The sequence below is a fragment of the Mugil cephalus genome, chromosome 4 (assembly GCF_022458985.1).
Source record: "Mugil cephalus isolate CIBA_MC_2020 chromosome 4, CIBA_Mcephalus_1.1, whole genome shotgun sequence".
Lineage (NCBI taxonomy): Eukaryota > Metazoa > Chordata > Actinopteri > Mugiliformes > Mugilidae > Mugil > Mugil cephalus.
In genome coordinates this window covers 3,880,734-3,899,706 of record NC_061773.1, presented here as the reverse complement: position 1 = coordinate 3,899,706, position 18,973 = coordinate 3,880,734, and the positions used below count along the sequence as shown (strand labels likewise).

At 41.1% G+C, this 18,973-nt stretch overlaps 1 protein-coding gene and 1 long non-coding RNA gene across 2 annotated transcripts in view; one reads left to right on the top strand and one right to left on the bottom strand.

Annotated features, from left to right (window-relative positions):
• Nucleotides 1-127: 127 nt before the first annotated feature.
• Nucleotides 128-2,786, top strand: LOC125006292. The gene is made up of 2 exons (XR_007112564.1): nt 128-314; nt 2,261-2,786. It is a non-coding gene; the product is annotated as an uncharacterized LOC125006292 (long non-coding RNA).
• A 502-nt stretch (nt 2,787-3,288) lies between these two features.
• Nucleotides 3,289-18,973, bottom strand: part of tex264a (testis expressed 264, ER-phagy receptor a) — a 73,367-nt gene continuing 57,682 nt past the window's right edge. The window contains exons 3-4 of the mRNA XM_047582224.1: nt 13,110-13,281; nt 3,289-3,858 (exon numbers count right to left, since the gene is read on the bottom strand). Of these exons, the coding sequence (XP_047438180.1) occupies nt 3,491-3,858; nt 13,110-13,281 (540 nt within the window). The 3' untranslated portion in view covers nt 3,289-3,490. The remainder of the gene's footprint in view (nt 3,859-13,109; nt 13,282-18,973) is intronic.

The following is an 18,973-nucleotide window of genomic DNA, read 5'->3' as shown; positions in this document are numbered from 1 at the left end:
TTGCATGTGAATGTCAGCGGGGCAGAGGCTTTAAGAATCGCCCTCTATTTGTTCAAGTGGTCCGCAGGGAGGGGAGAGAGTGGGGGGATGAAGGAGGTGGGGTGAGGAGGGGATGCAGTGTATTAAAGTGGCGATTCTTTGGAGACTGATTATCTTCGGCCGTGGACATTTTTATTCGGGATCTGCAAACAAGTTGTGACACGGCACGGGGAAGTGTGAGGTCAGTCCCAGATGGCACAGTGATGCGCGCTGGGGGGACGTGGAGCTGCGACCCTTCCCTCTCTCCTGCTAAAAGCACCTTCAGACACGCAACGGTCGGCATCTAAATTTGTATTTGGAGACCTCTTCTCTTCTCTTCTCTTCTCTTCTCTTCTCTTCTCTTCTCTTCTCTTCTCTTCTCTTCTCTTCTCTTCTCTTCTCTTCTCTTCTCTTCTCTTCTCTTCTCTTCTCTTCTCTTCTCTCTCCCTCTCTCTCTCCAATGTAATGAGATTAATAATTAACATCATGGGAAGGCAATAATCTCCGTGCCCTGAAAGCTGCATGACACCCCTGCGGATTTCACAATTAATTAAATCAGTCGTTGACCCGGCGTGTCAGAGCAGTCTCTCCCACACTGATTTTCATTTTTGCCTTTGGACAAAAGTTGGAGTGCCAGGATTAAAACTGAAAGTGCAAGAGACATGCAGTGAGGGCATCTGTCCCTGTAGACTGATCGCACCTCTGCAGGCGCAAGTAACCAATCTTACGGCCTTGTCACAATACAAAGCAGCACTAAAGGTTCGTTTAGGTTAGAGATGAGCTATGAAGGTAAGGCATAACATTATGTCCTAATATTGTGTCCCATGTGCCTCCAAAACAGTTGTGACTCATCAGAGAATGGACATGGGTCTTCTGAGGGTGTCCTGTGGTGTCTGGTAACATAATGTTGTTAATGGGGTCCTTTGGGTCCTATGGTTTGAGGGGAGGGGCCTCTGTGGATCATCCCACAGATACTTGATCCGTTTGGATCTAGTCAATTTGGAGGCCAGGTGTGCTTTATGTTTTTTGAGTTGTTCCTAGTTGCTGAGTTGTGTTTTTTTGTGTGTCTGTGTCAGGCTGCATCCTGCTGGGGACGGCTGCTGTCATCAAGGAGTGTCATTACTATGGGGTGGGGGTGTCTGGTCTGGTTTAGGTGGGTGCTACATGTCTTGTACATGTACAAGTAACATCCGAATGGATGATTACCAACATATACATCTACATCTACTCATGCTCAAGGTATTTTTAAACTATCCAGAAGCTTGTCTGAGTCAGTCTGTGTCCGGTCAAGATGGCAACATCCAAAGCCACCACAGTGAGTCTCAAAACCCACTCTCCATGAATCCTACAGGTCGTCCATCTATATGCAGTCAGTCAATTGATTCCTTAAAATGAAGCCTTTATTTGTGCTTTAAGAAAACTGTTGGTGTCAGGTAGTTATCAAGACTAACAGCTTAGCAAGCTAATGACGGGGTGAATTAATTAAAACATTGAAGTCAACATTTTTCTCATATCATAAATCATAAAATTATCTATGTACTTACCCTCCACCTCCACATTTTTTTTTTTTTTTGTTCTTGTTTTGCTCCTTGGGAGAATCTACAATACCTGGACAAATGTTGAATATTTGAGAACATAATACTGATATTTGAGAGTTCAGTGATGCTGCGTTATTTTTTGGGTGATTTTAATATTTGTACACAAATCTATTATTTGACATTGTACATATGACATATTTTGTATTTACAACAAGTTAGCCTCCTCCACAGCATCACCAGGAGCAAGTTTTTCACTCTCTAGCCATGAGTGTATTAATCAGTAAAATTACCATGCCTACTGTGGTGTGTGACGGGTAAGAAAACATTTATGCTGATAGGTCATGATGCTCATTAAGCACCACTGGCTAAAGAACACATATGTCCATCAAACATCAATAGTCTGCTAGAGCCTATTCTTCCTTCCTCTTTCTCTGCTGCACACACAGCTGATTGAACTAACTGTCGCACAAATGTCACACCACTCGGTCAAACATTGGCCAGATCAATGCAGCTTTATTTTATAATAATATTCTTCAGTGTTTATGCTAAATATATATCATTTTGTGCACTCGATTTAAAGGGTAAAAGCGTACTGTGGGAAATTACTCCCTTAACAAAGTCTTAAGAGATTAATTTGCACTGAAAACCTGCCATTAATGGCTGTTTCTTTGTTGTCTGTCTTTCATTCATCTTATAAATTCAAGTCTCTGCCCAGACAAAGTGCCGGCAATCATTACATTGTGAAACCACGAAAGCGGCTACCATTTAAGAAATGGGTTGGTAACTTATTAAGAACTCACTGCTTCATCAATGACTTCTTAACAACAATGTGTCCCACCGCCACCCACACTCTGTTCCGTCTGTCCGTCTCTGTAGGGAAACAGACAAATGAAGATGGATAAGCATTGTCCTCAGAGTGGAGCAGCAATCATCACCACAGTGAGAAAACTCCAAATTGAATTGTTTGATTGAGTTACATTTTTTTTATTATTTATTTATTTTTATGGAACAAAATCTATACACAACTTGCTTTCTGCCAAATGGACTTTGAAATTTTTATTCCACACAGAAAGACAAACATGGCTACGTGCTGTAAATCAGCACCCACAAGGTCACCCTACAATATGTCACAACTATCTCCAGTAGTAACTGAATTCTGGTAAGTAAAGAAATTTATATATATATATATATATATGTGTATATATATATATATATATATATATATATGTAAAACAACAGTAAAATATTCTGCACAAAGTACATCTTTGAATTTCATTCTAAATCTCTATCCTGTTGATTTGAAGTTGTCGGGTGTCACATTTCTGAATTTTCCCTGTGTAAATAACACAATGAAACAGTTGCATCAACCTTTCTACAGTAGCGGCTCCTCCTAATCATTACTGTACATAGAGATGAGAAAGTAGGGAGTGCACACAAAACATGTGACGTGAATTTCCCCAGGCCTCGACCTCGACGGCAGGGCACAATGTCAGCCGTCCCAAACGGGTGAAAAGACGCTGTTTGGTGTCACTTCATTTCCTCTGATGCTAATCTTAAACTTAAGTGTCACTTCTACGTCTCAGGACAGAAACAATGGAAGCAATCCTAACAAAATCACGGCCTGAAATGAAATACCTAATTACGCAAATGTCGCCTCTCACCGGGCGCCTTAACCCCGTGGGGGTTGTGTTGTTCTGCCCTGCCAAGGCTTAAATTTAGGATAGGAGTTATCTTTAAAAAAAAAAAACAACCAAAAAAAAAAAAGGCTTTAATAAGAGATTAAGAAGGCGCAGAAATACGGCAAATTGGTCATGGCATGACCAGGTTTAGATCCACCAACAAGATTACATGACAGATAACCAGCAACAACACAGCTGAGAGGCTCTCTAGCAAGTCAGCGTTACGTGGCTACATCCCTTATCTCTCCAGCATCCTCACTCCTCCTCTCCATCCCCCGAGGACCCTTTCTTCTCAGCCACCAATTCAACCGACTCTCCAGCTCCATCCTCGCCCTCAGGGACGCTGTTCTCTTCCCCATCGTCCTTCTCCTCGAGCTCTTCTCCCTCCTGCTGCTCCTCTTGGTCCATGTCAAGCTCCTCGAATGACGAGCCACTGCCTATGGACTCGTCTGAGCCTCTGTCACTGTGGTCCCTGTGCTTAATGTCTTCGTTTGCATCCATCACGTCCCTGAGGGGCAGGGAGGAGGCCAGGGAGGCGGCCGTGGACGCTGCCAGGGACGTCTCTCTGCTGTCCCAGGGCACGCCGCCGCTCACCGAGCTCACGTCACTGTGCGAATCTGCGCCTACAGCAGTGTAGAAGGACAGACACAGTTACAATGAGCTGCGTGGCAGAGATATGTGCTGAAGTAATCTAAGAAAAGAAGAGGATTACAGGAAGCAAACAGTAACAAAACAGTCTGATCCATCAGAATCTTACGCATCTGAACACCAGTGCCTTGCATTAAACTTATGTTTCTGTGAGTCATTGATTGTATAGAAAGATGTTTGAACCCTTTGCTCACTCTTAAGTTTCACGAAGAATCATTTTGGAGCTCAGTGCGGTGGTTCTGGTGACAAAAGCTAAATTATTCCAAAATAGATAAAGAGGCAGGAGACGCCTACACAGACACCTAGCTATCTGTGGCACTCAAAGCAACCGCACCCTTAATTATGCACAACTTTAATCCTCAGAAAACTCAGGGTTATCATGTCAGCTGTTTGTACCAGACCGTAAATTCATTTATTTTTGCTCTATTGTTCGGCATTTTTAGAGGGGGCTCCGAGGATTGGTGTTGGGAGTCAACCTGAAGGAGACTTTTGAGGAACTGCACGTCTTTCTTTTGATTAAGAAAACCTAAATGAAAACGAATGCTCTATAAATGAGCATTCGACGTGGAAACAGACTATTGCTAAAACTAGCTTGACTCAATCATTGTGTACCAGCCACATCAGGAATCAGTGAGGAACTAAAGGAAAAATAAGCAGGAGTGCAAAAATAAAAGACAAAGACCAATCTACAGGTGGGCTATGAATGTCCAATGTTGTCTAAACCTCCCTTTATTTTATTTTTCTGCAATTTATTTAAACAGTTTTCACAATTTATTTATTTTCTCACATTTTGAAACGTACCTCACTTTTATTTAGTTAACATTACACATATCCGCACTCATACAGACATGTTACGTGACAATAAACTGACATCTTAATTGTACTAGTTGGGTGTTAATTACATGCAGATGGTGATGCAACTACTAGGCTATTTAAATATATATCACACTACATACTTTGCTTCAAGAAAGTTTCTCTGACTGGACCTCTCTAAAATTTAGTTAAATACCCCTGATCTGTAGCCACGCAGCTAACGCGAATAGAAAGCATCATCATTTATATATCAGTTAATAAATTATCATGAATATTAGTATTAAAGATAACCAAAGATGATGCAAGGCTGTAAAGATATGGATTTACATACTCATGCCCTCCTTTGATCTAAGATGAGAAATAGACTGTTGGCCTTCTGACACTTCTAAATCTCTGGTTAGTTAAAATTCACCAGAAATTTAACTTATCGTCTGAGCTCAGGGGGACCAGATTATTACTGTTAGACAGACAAAAGACCTTTTATATAAAGTCACAGACCAGTCATTAATGTATCACTTGCATCTTATTATCCTCGACTGTGAGACGGTGTGGCTGATGACAGCTTTGAAGCGAGGGAATGTTCACCGTGCCTCTGTCTGCAGCACATCACGCATATTCTGTAGACATGGAGAACGTCCATTAGTTTAATTGATGGAGATTTCCTCACCCACATGATCGGCCTCGCTAATGCCTTTGTCTCAACCTGCTCCAAATTGGCCTTTGATCTATGATCCACCTCAGCCCTGCGGCCGTTCATTTGCCTTGACTACTGTGTTTCTCTGCAGGTTTCTGCGGCAACAGTCGTGGAAGTCACTGTTGTAATGTGCACGGACAATGACAAAAAATAAATAAAAGAATATCCCGCAGGTAGGCTGATTCATAGACAGAAAAGCACGCTGGGTCAAAGATATAAACAAAGAGAAAGCAAATTAAATATATCAGACGTGTGTTGCTTATCCTCCCTAAAATTACAAATGGAAATAGACATCAGGACCGAGAAATGCACTTCACACCTCCCACACAAACAACAGATACTGCTGTGATTTTTCCACAGTTATTTTTTTCAGAGATTCAGAGATGGAAGAGAAGAACATAGAAACACACACACACACACACACACACACACACACACACACACACACACACACACACACAAAGGAGCCATGTATAAATTAAAACATATTATCAAATTATAATTGTGCGATTAATAATTAATGTTTATGATTATGTTGAATGCATTAAAGCTTTTCCTTTTTTTTATGCAAAGTGGTAAAATGTCAACCTTGAAATTTAATGCGTTTGACAAATATAATCTGACTTGACTCAACAGTCCCACAGGAACACTATTGTCCACATCATTTTTCCTTCTGCTTTCACACTCCAAATAAATCCCATCCACACATCTAAGAGTGTTTGCACTAAATGTGTCATCGGGGACACGAATACAATAAACAGGGAGTCTCCGAGCTGCTAGCTGAGGTCAGCCGTTCCTTTTTATTCATTTGAAACTCTGCAATCTAATTATCACGTCCAGCGGATCTGATCCTGCCCGCAGTGTAGAATATTATATATGGCAAGTCCATTTAGGTTGTTATATTATCTATTTATGGACCTTGTTGATTAGCTGGCAGGTCCAGACAAAACCAGTGGGAGCAGTTTTCAGAGGAGCAGGACTGGTGTGAATGGGATTTAAAACAGCTTCAGAGTGAATAGAGATGGGTTTATGTAGCGATTTATATCCCATTTGCATGTGGCACTGAATGGATTTTTCCAGAGAGACTCGTTTTACAATATAAGGAATTTTACAGGAAATAATGGTTCTATTTAGGGTAATTGGGTGGTTACCGCCCCGAAGGAAGAGCTTCGACATATGGGACAACGTTCACCCTTCCTACAACTGCAAGCAAGTTGGTGCTGTGGTTGAAGCCTCTGAAAGTCTTTTAGATAACATTTGCCTAAATTAGCTGCTAAATTGGGCCCATTGGGATTATTAGCAGAGAATCAAGGTCTTGTTCTTCAAACTGTTGGAAACAAGAGGAGAGGATTTTTTAAGGAGGTAATTAGACACAGACAGAGCCGAGGCATGCTGAGAGTTTGGAAAAATCACAGTCTGAGGGGGCGGCGAAAGAAAAGTGGAAGGCGACGCAGCGGACGCATCGCCTCGTTTACAAATGAGGCCTCGAAGGTGGGAGCATTTAAGGATGCGCATTAGAAAAAGTGCACACGCATTTTGTGCTTAATTTGGGATGCTCGGGCAAAACGCATATTTGTTGTCCTATTCTTGTGTGCTGTATATCCTAATAAGCCAGGCTTCTCAGAAACACTGAATTATAATGGAATTAGACAGAGAATTCTTTAAATGATCCCACAGTGTTCTCTTAATATCAAATTCACTTTATTCATAGAGCCACGTTTATGTCCCCTATGGACCGTTTAAAATTTTTTAAGGTTTTTGTAAATATGTATTTTGTTCCTTGTTTTCCAGGTCATGCTGCTCACATGTGCCTTAATTTAAATGACCCCTGGGGACAAATCAAGTTATCTGAATCTGAGTTAATGTTCATATAAGAGTAATCACACTGTCATCTAAATTTAGTCCAAATTACCAGGGAACGACTAAGAACATTTCTTTGTAATATTTCAGCTTTGTTCTTCTTTCTGTCTTCTTTTTTTTCAATTACCTCTATATATTACCTAATAAGTATGAAACAATTACACTTTGCAAACAGTATTGAGTGAAAATATGTATCCAGTTATGAATGAATAAATGTAACAAGCATGTTTTGTACCTGTGATTTTTTGCATGAAGCTAATGTTTATCATAAGTGGTGTAAAAATGAAGTCCACTCGTCTGTTTCTCCACTGACGCCAGTTTGTGTCCTCAAATGATTAACAAGCTTCTCGCAGCACAAACAGTGACAGCTGTGATCGCCAGATTAATATTTTGGTTTTGGCCCAGTCATGGGAGTTTATGTGTACAACGGTCTGTAAGGTGGACAGTGGATAAAGGATGAAAGGCTGTCTGTCTGGTGTCGAAGCAGGATTTCCACAGCTGGGTTGTCAGGCAAAGCTTAGCTCCACTGATTGATCTGCTTCCCATTAAGAAAGCTCCGTGATGTTTGATGCTGGAGCTGAGAGACGTTTGTTCAGCTGAAGAAGAAAATGTAACATCCAACAAAAGATATGTTTTCAATCTAATTTTCGTAAGGAAGTTATGCAAACGTAAATTATACAATGGTATAAAAATGTATACTGTATAATAATAACACTTCTGAATGAAACTGTTGTCACTCCGGGGACTCGACCTCTGTTGTGACCACTGCCAAACACACTTCTCTCCATTCTCTCTTTTGAAATATAAACGTTTCAAATGTGCATAAAAAGAAACTCACATTCCTCTATAAACCACATCTAAGTAATATTATTGCAGCTAGTCCTCTGCATTGTCAGTCTGTAAGGCCACTGTTTGCTTTATTTCAGTTGACTAATACAATAAAAGGAATAATTAATATTAAATGTGATGAATTATTTATATCCCAACATTATAAATACTGTAATATAGTAACAGTCCAGTGGAAACTCAGTACCATCCCTATATCAAACTTCACCAATGGACGCACCAGTTGTGTCTTTGTGTTCGTGTCTCATCAGCTCAACCAGAGGCTCCAGTTCTCTGTTGTTTTCTTCTTGTCTCTCTTCTTGTTTTCCAGTGTCCGTGTGTTTATGGAGAAGATTCATACAGCCTGAGGTTCTGTGCAAATGTTTTAGCTCAAGCTGAAACATTTTCAGCTCACATGGAAGCCTCTTTGTGACAGTTTGCGCTGCCCTGAGTGAATTCACGTCTCGTGGTGTCTTTGTTTTGGTGCCGAACGTATCGTCTACGCACTGTAAAATCACAGGTTTGTTTTCCGTTTGTACATTTTTATTTGTTTGCTGGGACCAAACAAAGGAGATCTCATGTATTTAGCAGTCACCGTGCACTGCGTTCTTCTCTCCTGCAGTGTTTATGTTAAGATAATCACCAGTTAGCTTTAGCTCTGACTGGGTTAATGCGCATTCAGGGTATAACTCTGCTCTGATGCTTGTTCACTGCAGATTTTGCATCATTTATAAGTGGTTATTTGCTGGAGTTCATTTACATTAGCAAATGTTAAAAGAAGGCAAACACTGATCTCTGCTTATCTGACAACAAGGGAGTATGGTGGTGATCTTATGTGAATTATATAGCACTTTTCATACAGATGTAGCACAGAGTAACATAACATAACAGCTACCTCGATCAGTAATTGTGCCAGTAAATCTGCATGCACACAATGTCCCCTGCAGTCATGTACGAGAAATAAACTGCTATGATGAGATCAGAATTCCTCTTTTTAACGACTGTCCTCTGTTCTTAGCAAAGCGTGGCACGTGGTTGCTTCCCGCGACACCCCCCATCCTTTTTTGTGGTTGATGCAGTTTACTTGTCATCTCTGGATTAAAGCTTCATTCTGCAAGATAGGTTGTGAAGTCTGCTGCTTTCTGCCCGCTAGTTGCACATTTGTCTTTGTGATGACATCACACTGACATCAATCTCTACTAACACACACAGGGCAAAGGAAGTGGGAGGGGTATCCAACAATGAACATCAAACCATTACTGGAGCTCACTACATGAGTAATTCTGGATGATGTGAAGTCAGAAATTCGGCAATATGCACTTGACGTCACTGCCAACTAATAAGGGATAATAAAACAACAACAAACAAATCAACAAAAGATTTGTGCAAGTGTGTGTTTGTATTATGAAAGTACAAAATGACTTTCTTTTCATGTGATTGTAAAACATGCAATATTGAGCTAATTCTATCTGAATAAATGTACTGAATAGTTTTCTAGCATTACAGTTTTTTTCTTATTAACTTTCTAATTTGTTAGAAAAGCAGGGAATAATCAAAACTTCTCAGTCGGCTGATGCTGATAAACTAATTTAAAGTTGTGAATAGCCTTGACTCCAAGTTCAGAAGAAGCTCTGCAGCAGATGCAGCAGATGCTAATCCACTAACCCATCCACCCAGATGCACTAACCCATAGACTGTATATAAATATGGACAACGTGTGTCCACTTCCTTGCACTGGCCAAACTGGCACTATTTCCCAGGGATACGGAGAGCACCAAGTTTGGAGCCTGATCATTATGGTCTGTGAGTGGAGCCACGGTTTCAAAACCTGACCACACTGAGTTGAGACCTCTAGTTTTTGTTTAATTAATGCTCTCCTCTACCTCCACCAGCAAAAAGGAAAAGTTGGATTATACACTATAACCTATTTTTTTTTTTAACAGGTTAAAAAAAAGTTGTTGGCATATGTTGTTTCTATAGCATCACATAACAAACTAAAATGAAACTTACAAAATAATATATGATACTTGAACATACACCCACATAATATTAAAGAAAGAAACCACCTTTGGAATTTTTTTTTATGTGATATGTATTTTAGTGTTTTAGTTTGGCCAAGTTCCATCCACTAACATGGGGGGGTGGAGCTTATGACCTATACTGCAGCCAGTCACCAGGGGGAGCTCTACTTGCTTAGGCTTATTTCTGAGGACCTGTTACAACGTCCACCTTTATACAGCCTATGGTCTGGAGCAGTGGTTTTCAAGTCTGGTCCTCGGGCCCCCCGCCCCCCTACCTTGCATGTTTTCATGTTTTTTGTTTCATGACTGCACTGCCGTTCACCCCACAAACATGGTTGTGAAGTTTGCAGATGACACCACCGTAGTGGGTCTCATATCGGACAACGACGAGACTCACTACAGAGAGGAGATCCAGCACCTGACAGGATGGTGTTCAGACAACAACCTTGTCCTGAACACCAGCAAGACCAAGGAGGTCATCGTGGACTTCAGGAGATCCAGGAGGAAGGAACACACCCCTCTCCTCATTCATGGGGAGGAGGTGGAGCGGGTGGACAACATCAAGTTCCTTGGCATCCACATCACATCTGACCTCACTTGGTCCACGCATACATCTCACCTGGTGAAGAAGGCCCAACAAAGGCTCTTCTTCCTCAGGAAGCTGAAAAGGACTGGACTCTCCTCTCAGCTTCTGACAAACTTCTACAGAGCCACAATAGAGAGCATCCTCTGTCTGAGTGCAACAGTGTGGTATGGGAGCTGCACTGTACAGGACAGGAAGGACTTGGCCCGGGTGGTGAAAACCGCACAGGGGATTGTTGGGAGTCCTCTCCCACACCTGGACTCAATATATGACAGCCGGGTCCAAAGGAGGGCTGGCCGTATAGCTGCAGACCCACCCACCCAGGCCACGAACTGTTTGTGCCTCTTCCCTCCAGGAAGAGGTTCAGGAATATAAAGACCAACACAAACAGACTGAGACACAGCTTCTTCCCCAGAGCTGTGAAATCCATCACCCCATCTCCTCACATACCCCCCCATCCAGAGACTGAGCATTAAACCCCTGCAGATGCCAGATAGACTCTGATACTGCACTGCACCTTGTCTAAACATGCTGCTATACATGCAATATTCATACTGGTCACTTTAAATATCCTTGATTGCACTACTACCTCTCATCTCATCTTATTTTATTCTTAAATTCTATTTTTTATTTTAACTTGTTATTCTATTTTATATTTCCTATTCTATATTTATATTATTTATATATCTCAGGTCTGTACATTTATACCAAGAGCTGCTGAACAGAATTTCGTTGTGCCTTGCATAATGACAATAAAGATTCTTGATTCTTGATTCTTGATTCAATGTTTCCCCCCTCCACCACACCTGATTCAAATGATCAGCTCTGCAGTGGCCTGATAAGGAGCCATTCATTTGAGTCAGGTGTGCTGAAGGAGGGAAAAATCAAAAACATGCAGGGCAGGGTGGCCAGGGGGGCCAGGGAGGCCCGAGTACCGGAATTGAGAAGCACTGGTCTGGAGAATAGTTTTTAGTTCAGTGGCGACAGTCATTTAACATGCCAAAACTGGTAAACATGTACGGATCAAGAAAGCCTTTCTCCCTGATACATCTCCTACATTTATTTTACAAGGGGTGTCACATGATCTTAGCTTAAGGCAGACAGTGCTTGATGTATTTCCGCCCACCTCCACCCACATTGTCCCAACACCATTTTCTTTCTCCAGTGATTTGTGCACTGACAAAGTCAATACTGCCATGAGACCTACCTACAGGTCCAGCCAGCTTCAAAGAGTAATAGTAGTGGAGGAGGCATTGCGCTTGAAGACACATACTTATAATGACAGAACAATTACAAAGTCTCATCTATCACACGTCCTCAGTGATGAAGGGCAGTGGAGGAGTGAGTGCCGTGTCACAGAAAATAAAAGTTTTCTCATATTTCTCGTTTGTTTGCTTCTAACTGACACAAGCTCCGGTCTCAGTAGAGCAGAAACCAACATTATGTTTCTATCAGCCCGCTTCATTAGACGGCCATTAGATGGCAACAAACAATAATCCCGCACTCAGCTTCCTTGAAATGGCTGTTTTATTTTTAGTTCCTAGTTTGTTTGGTGGATGTGGATGTCTTGTTGGGTGTTGTTAGAGGGTTGTGTCTCTAGGAGTGTAGTCTGCATGTCGAGTTGCTCTCTTCTGAGAGGTCAGACAACTGTGCGTGACAGACAAGCAATACATCGACATTGTTTCAGGACTAATCCATCACATATTTTAAATAATGTTTAAACTGCCACTTGGGGACAAATAAAGCGATTGGAATCGAACTGAATAGTTTTAAGCAGCAGCAAAGGGAAAAACTGCTGCCATGGCTACATTTAGAAAATCAAAAGACGATCAATAAATAGAATTTTACGACTCAGCAAGAAAATCAGCATCACCTAACGGTAGCGGTGGGCCAACTTGACTGTGTTAGTGTGCTCCCACTAATCTTAACAAGCATTTCAGTATAAAATAACATGAAGAATGCAAGAACTAGCTTTTTATCTTTATGATTAATTTACTACACCAATAATGCTACTAGTACAGTGGCCCATTAATCAACCTAAAAAATTTGCATAAGACTTCAGCCGTGGGCAGTGGTTAGCACTTTTGCCTCACAACCAGAAGGTTCTGGGTTTAACTCTGCTGCAGGGTCTTTCTGTGTGCATGTTCTCCCTGTGCCTGCGTGGGTTCTCTCCGGGTACACTGGCTTCCTCCCACAGTCCAAAATCACGTCAGGGTATCTGGTGACTCTGAAATGGCTGTAGTGTGAATAGTTGTTTGCCTCTCTCCCAGTGCCAGATGGGATAGACTCCAGCCCCCACGTTACTCTTACTTTCCAATTCCTTTCGAGTGCACAAATCTACACTTCTTCTTTGTACTTAGAGACACCTTTCATGTTGTCTGTCATTTTGTTGGAGGATCTGTCGGTATCTGGGAACATGTAAACATTCACCTGTAATGTCAGTTCCTCTGTCCTCATCGGAGTCCTCTTCTTTCACATCGTTCGTGACCTCCTCTTTCATCTCTGGTACAAAGAAGTCTGTTTGACGGGACAGCGGGACCATATAGTTGATGACATCAGGGCTATTGATCTCAATGGTTGGGAATGCACTAAGCTTCCTCTCCTGTTAAAATGGAAAAAAGAAAAACACATTAATTGGAAGTTAGATGAATTTTAGCATTTAGCATCATAACTTTATCTCAGATGAGATACTCAGGATGGATTCTGCATACGTTTACATAAACCCTGAAGACAAGGACACTTCTGAGTATCAGCTGACGTTCACATCTTAATAAATTCCTACTTGCTAATTAAGAAAGTGTTAACCTTTCATAATTCCACTGTGCCAGGAGCAAGAAAGAGAAACAAGCATCATCGGTGCAAACGGCTTTAAGTTCATATTCAAGACGATCAAATATTGGACGTTTTTACAGTGCCAGCATATATATAGATATATTAGTGCTGGTCCTCAGATTTCAGGCAGAATCTCAAATGCAAGAAAGACAAACTCACTCACATAACGTAAACATTCAAGGCAGCCAGTACAACACATCCTCCGTACGTTTAACTGATCCTATAAAACTTTCCATATATATTCTTCATGCTTCCTCCTGACATAAGCAAGACACAGCCTTAAAACACTATGTATTACACACATTAATATGAATATATGCCCTCCCATGTGAGTCCATTAAAGTTGCATTAACATCCACATCGATGTGTCTACATTTGCACTCTCCAGTGGTGTGTGTGGAAATGAGAGAGTTTATAAATATTATACCGTATTTTCTCTAAAGCAGCCGTTAGCCTTGTATAATTTTGCTGTATGCTTTCATATAGGTCTCAAGGGATTTCAGAGGACGGAGCTCTCTGACGAACCACTGCAGTACAGCTGGAAGAAGCAGGGGTGAGTTGCACGGGTCAGTTTTGTGTATGATCGGTTGCACAGTGACAGATGTATGTTTTAGTGTGTGTTTCAGATTGATGATTAGATTGCTTGATTCATGTGGACTCCTTAAATGGCCATAGTGGGGATTTTGATTTCACTTTACCATACGATACATTTTGCAGTCCTTCTGATCCATGTGAACGGTGGGTGCGTTTCTCCTGTTCGGTTCTAACACGCTGCCAGTTAAAGGAAACACTCTGCAGATACTGCAGATAGGAGAGAGAGCTGCCATGACACCTTACATGATGCAATTGCGGCTCATTCCTCATTTTAAAGGCCAATTTCCGTCATCGTGCAGCCGCTGGCTGTGAGCACAGTTGTAGCTGCTTTGCCCGGCTGTGCTTGTGGACGCCGGTTATTGTTCGAACGTCAGCTGCATTTGTGGTTGAGTGTGTGGTGCCGTGGATGTGTCCAGCAGTAACAGAATTTCTACCTGCGGTGCTTCAGTGACAGTTTTGTTACAACACACCGCAGGAGTTCAGGAAGACTGTATTTTCAACACAGAGCTCAACCACTGCTCCATGAAGTCAGTGTTACACCCATTAAATCCTTACAGTCACGGTTACAGTGCTACAGCTACATGGTGCCTCAGTCTACACCAGTAGATGATGTAGTCAGGGAAAGAGCTGGAGAACCAGATTCTCCGTTTTCTCTGTTCTGTATTTCCAGTACATATCTGATCTTCACGAGTCAGATGACATGCGTATGTTATACAGTGGGATGCAGAAGCAGACCAGAACAACATGACCTTTCAGGAACTCCGTGTTCCTTGGGTTGAGTTTGCTTGTTATTTCTTTGGTCAGATTGCTCACTCACAAGAACCCTAATAGAAAATGTTCAATATCACAGCTGCATTGAAACAATAAGACTGACTTCATAACAGTTTTCTTCCTATTGATACTGGTCTTCTTCAATCCAAACCTTTCAGTGTATTATTTTTAGTTTCTAGCAACATTCTGTGGAGACCAACACAATATCAGGAAGGTGGTCATAATGTTATGCCCGATTGGCGTATGTGTATAATATATTCCATTTAAGAGTTGACATAATTGTAATGAAAAGCTTTTAAAATTAATAGTAGTGAATATTTTTTAACAATGAAGTGTGTATCCTTGTTCTATGAACTGTATTTATGCTTGAGAATGACAAATATAATTTAAAGACATGACTTGGTGAAAGTTTAATCCTCCGTTTAAACATAAAATGACCAGTTTGAAAAGTCAAGCTTGTCCCTTTTAAGAGAGAGTTTCTATGAAATCCTTCATCCTCTCACGGTATTTGCTGAGCGAAAATACCAAACAGCTCATTTCTAATCTGCAGCTGGATGAACATAGCTTAATGTTGAATGGTTCTTCCGTGCTCTCTTTGTCCTGGGTCTCTTGCAGGTTTTCTAACGCATGTTCTTCCTCACACGGACATGTTAACAGATGGCTTTCACTTCAAATTACACAGTATAACATTCCTTCTTTTATTCTGCTTCATGCTGTTTGGCCTCTCTCTGTCATAAATGTCTCTGAATTGAAGTGAATGTGCAGACTGCCCAACAAAATGGCCAATTCTGACATGGAAAGGAAGCAAGTTGGATGGTGTAACAGTAGTCACCTGTCCCGTCCTCCCCCCATCCCCCCACGGGGTCAGGGCGATCTCGGCTGATTGATTGGTTTTAATCTAATCCTTGCAAAATAAGACCGTAGGAGCTAGTATGAATCACCTGGCTCTTACATGCAGAGACTCAGCCCTGGGGCTGCCTATGCAAATTAGTGCCCGTCTCCTTGAACCTGCTCCAATAATGAGCAGGGAATTCAAGACAAAGACAGTTCACACACACACACACACACACACACACACACACACACACACACACACACACACACACACACACACACACACGTCTCCAAGGGAAACTGTAACATGGTAAGGGTTCTAAATAAAACTGCATGCGAGATAGGTGTGCACCAATATATGTGTGCAGTAATGTTTCCCTTGCTAAAACTTGTTCTTAATTGTCACATCCTCAGTATTGGAGCTGCTCAGCACTGTGCCAGGAAGGACTGCAGGATTTCCACATTTGACTACATCAGGTGATTTCAGTGATTAACACACCATCAGCCAAAGAGGAAATCACCTCCCATTATCTTTGGTCTCTTAGCACAGTATGAGAGCGCCCTCGGTTACTGTGTATGTGCTGATTTTTGTCATCAAGACAGGAAATGACAAAGGACATTTTTCTACAAACTCAAAATATTTAACATTACCCTTACGGCAGTGAGTGCTGCTTTAGCATGTGAAGTCAAAGCACTTAAGTTAAGGGACTCACTGGGTTTCAAGCAATATTTCTGTACACAGAGCCAGTGATCTGGTTTACAGTCTTCTTCTTCCCTCCACCCTATTTGTTACACTTGATGAAGATTAACCAATTCTGATTCTGGACCTTGAGATTCTTGTGATGTGTAACTGAGATTTAATGTATCCTTTATTGGTATATCTGGTCAACCAAAGTTATAGCAATTTACATTGTTTTGAATAAATGTACTTGATACATTATCTTCCCTCTCTGAGTCTTAGGCAAGATTATACAGTACACATACAGTACTAACAAGTACAGTCATATCGTTATTATTCCAGAGATGATTTATCACATAGCACAAGAAAAATGTATTTTTGATCTCAGTGGGAGTTAAAATCCTGCCAAGTGACAGTCTGTAACTTGTGACTATTAATGTTGTTCTGCTGTGGAGTAGTGGTTTGAGAGGATGGTCTGGGACTGGAGCAGTGTTTCCCTACTATTAGGGGCATCCAGCCTCCTAAAGGCATCCCTGTCCCCCTTGAAGTTCAAGTTAATTTTATTTAATTCCACAAAGAAAAGATTCTATTAGGACAATAATTATTTCTCTTTGGTCAAACTAAAGTGGATTATTTTTTTTTAGAAGAAAAATGTTCCAGGCAGACTCTCTCCAAACTGAGGTGTTTATTAAACTGCATCCCACCCTGCAGGTATTTCACAATGCTTAGTGTGTGGTTAAAATATTCATTTCAGTGCCACTTTGCTGTTGATATCCAGAGTGTTGCCCTTTGATGTATTTTCAAAGAACCCGGTGACACTACATGTGAATATGAGGTTACTTCTTATCACTCCCCTCTGTTGTTGACAAGAAGAACTGCTCCAAACTAGATGGTAATTTATACAGACTCCAACGCACAAACCATATGCATATTAATTAAGTTGCCATATAACCTGAGTGATATTAAGAACTTAATTTGAGAAAACGCAGAAATAAAATGTGTGGGTCAAAAAGGGAACGGTATTAATTAATTAATTATAATTTACTAGCACAAAGATGTATAATTATTCAAGTTAACACTCTCTAGACATCATACAGTTCTCTTATGATACAGGCGATACCTGTTCAGACAATAGATATGTACAATGTGTCTCCACTTCTGCCAGACTCACTCGCGTATTCATTAATCAATACATACTGCACGCTGCTCTTCCTCCACCAGTTACAAAGACATGTTGATTTATACACTGTTTTTATTTACTACTCTCAAAATCCTACGAGACAACTTCACAGAGCTTTTGGCTTGGCAAGTGGTAGTCCTCCTGATGTCATATCCTGAAAAATGGACACCTGAGTATACATCAACATAATATTAATATCAACTACGTAAGATGAGAAAAACTATAGTTGATTTTTTTTACGTGTATTTTAGTGTTTTAGTTTGGCCCAACACCCATCCACTTACATCAAGGGGGTGGAGCTTATGACCTATTGCGCAGACACCAGGGGGAGCTCTACTTGCTTTGGCTTCACTTTTGAGGAGCTGTTCTTTCATTCATCTTTACGCAGTCTATGGTTCAGATCTGTAAATCCCACTATGTGTTAGCATTAGCGCATGCTCCCGGATTAAAAATTCAACATTGTTCACTGCACACACCAGTAAGCTGTGAGACAGCACAACGTTTGTCAGTGTCTATGGTAGGATGGGCTCAGTAAACTGTCATTTCAGAATAAGTTACTCTGTTTATTGAGACATTACCCAAGTCACTGTTATAGGTCTATCTATGAAATAGGACTCCATTCTATTTATTGCATTTCTGTTTTCCACTTGATGAGTGCCTCTGTCTTATCTGACAACCAACAACATTAAAAACCACATCAATTATTAAACAATGATATGCATCAGATTCCAGATCAGACCAAGTCTCTTTTCTGGAAGCAACATTTCACTGACCAGTAATCCATAAAACCTCTCACATGGGAAATAAATGGAGAAATAGCAGACAGATTAACTGCCCCAACATAATCAAAACTCGCTCCTGGCCCCAAGTGTTTTAATTATATGACATGCAAGATGTTCTATTTCCTCCCAGTGCCCTTTTCTGGTCTCTGCCTCCATGTCTGCTGTCTGATTGGGTGCCATCTATTTCCCTAAAGCTCAGAATGGAGTTGACATCCATCCACTTAACCTGCGTCTGTGTCTTGGAGCTGTTGGGATTGAAACTGGCTCTCCTGCAGACGCAGATGAGACTGAACCGCCTAAAAACAGGTCAGCCTCTGCTTCGCCGTCACCTCCAAGCAGATCATCATAGTCAAACGCAAGAGAAGGATAATTCCACGGACCTTTCCCTGACCTTCATAATAATTTTACAAAATGGGTCACACACAGTCATGGGCTCTTTTCTTTATGTCCTCTCTTAATAATTCAATGATCCTGAAGTTTTGGAAAGAATGTGCAGGTTTTCATTTGAACCACAACACTTATTGTGGATAAAAAAAGATTCTACCTTAGAGTTTGGTTTGAATGACTGCTGAATACACTCTAAAAAAAACCGATGTGCTGGCTCAACACAACATTTTCGTGG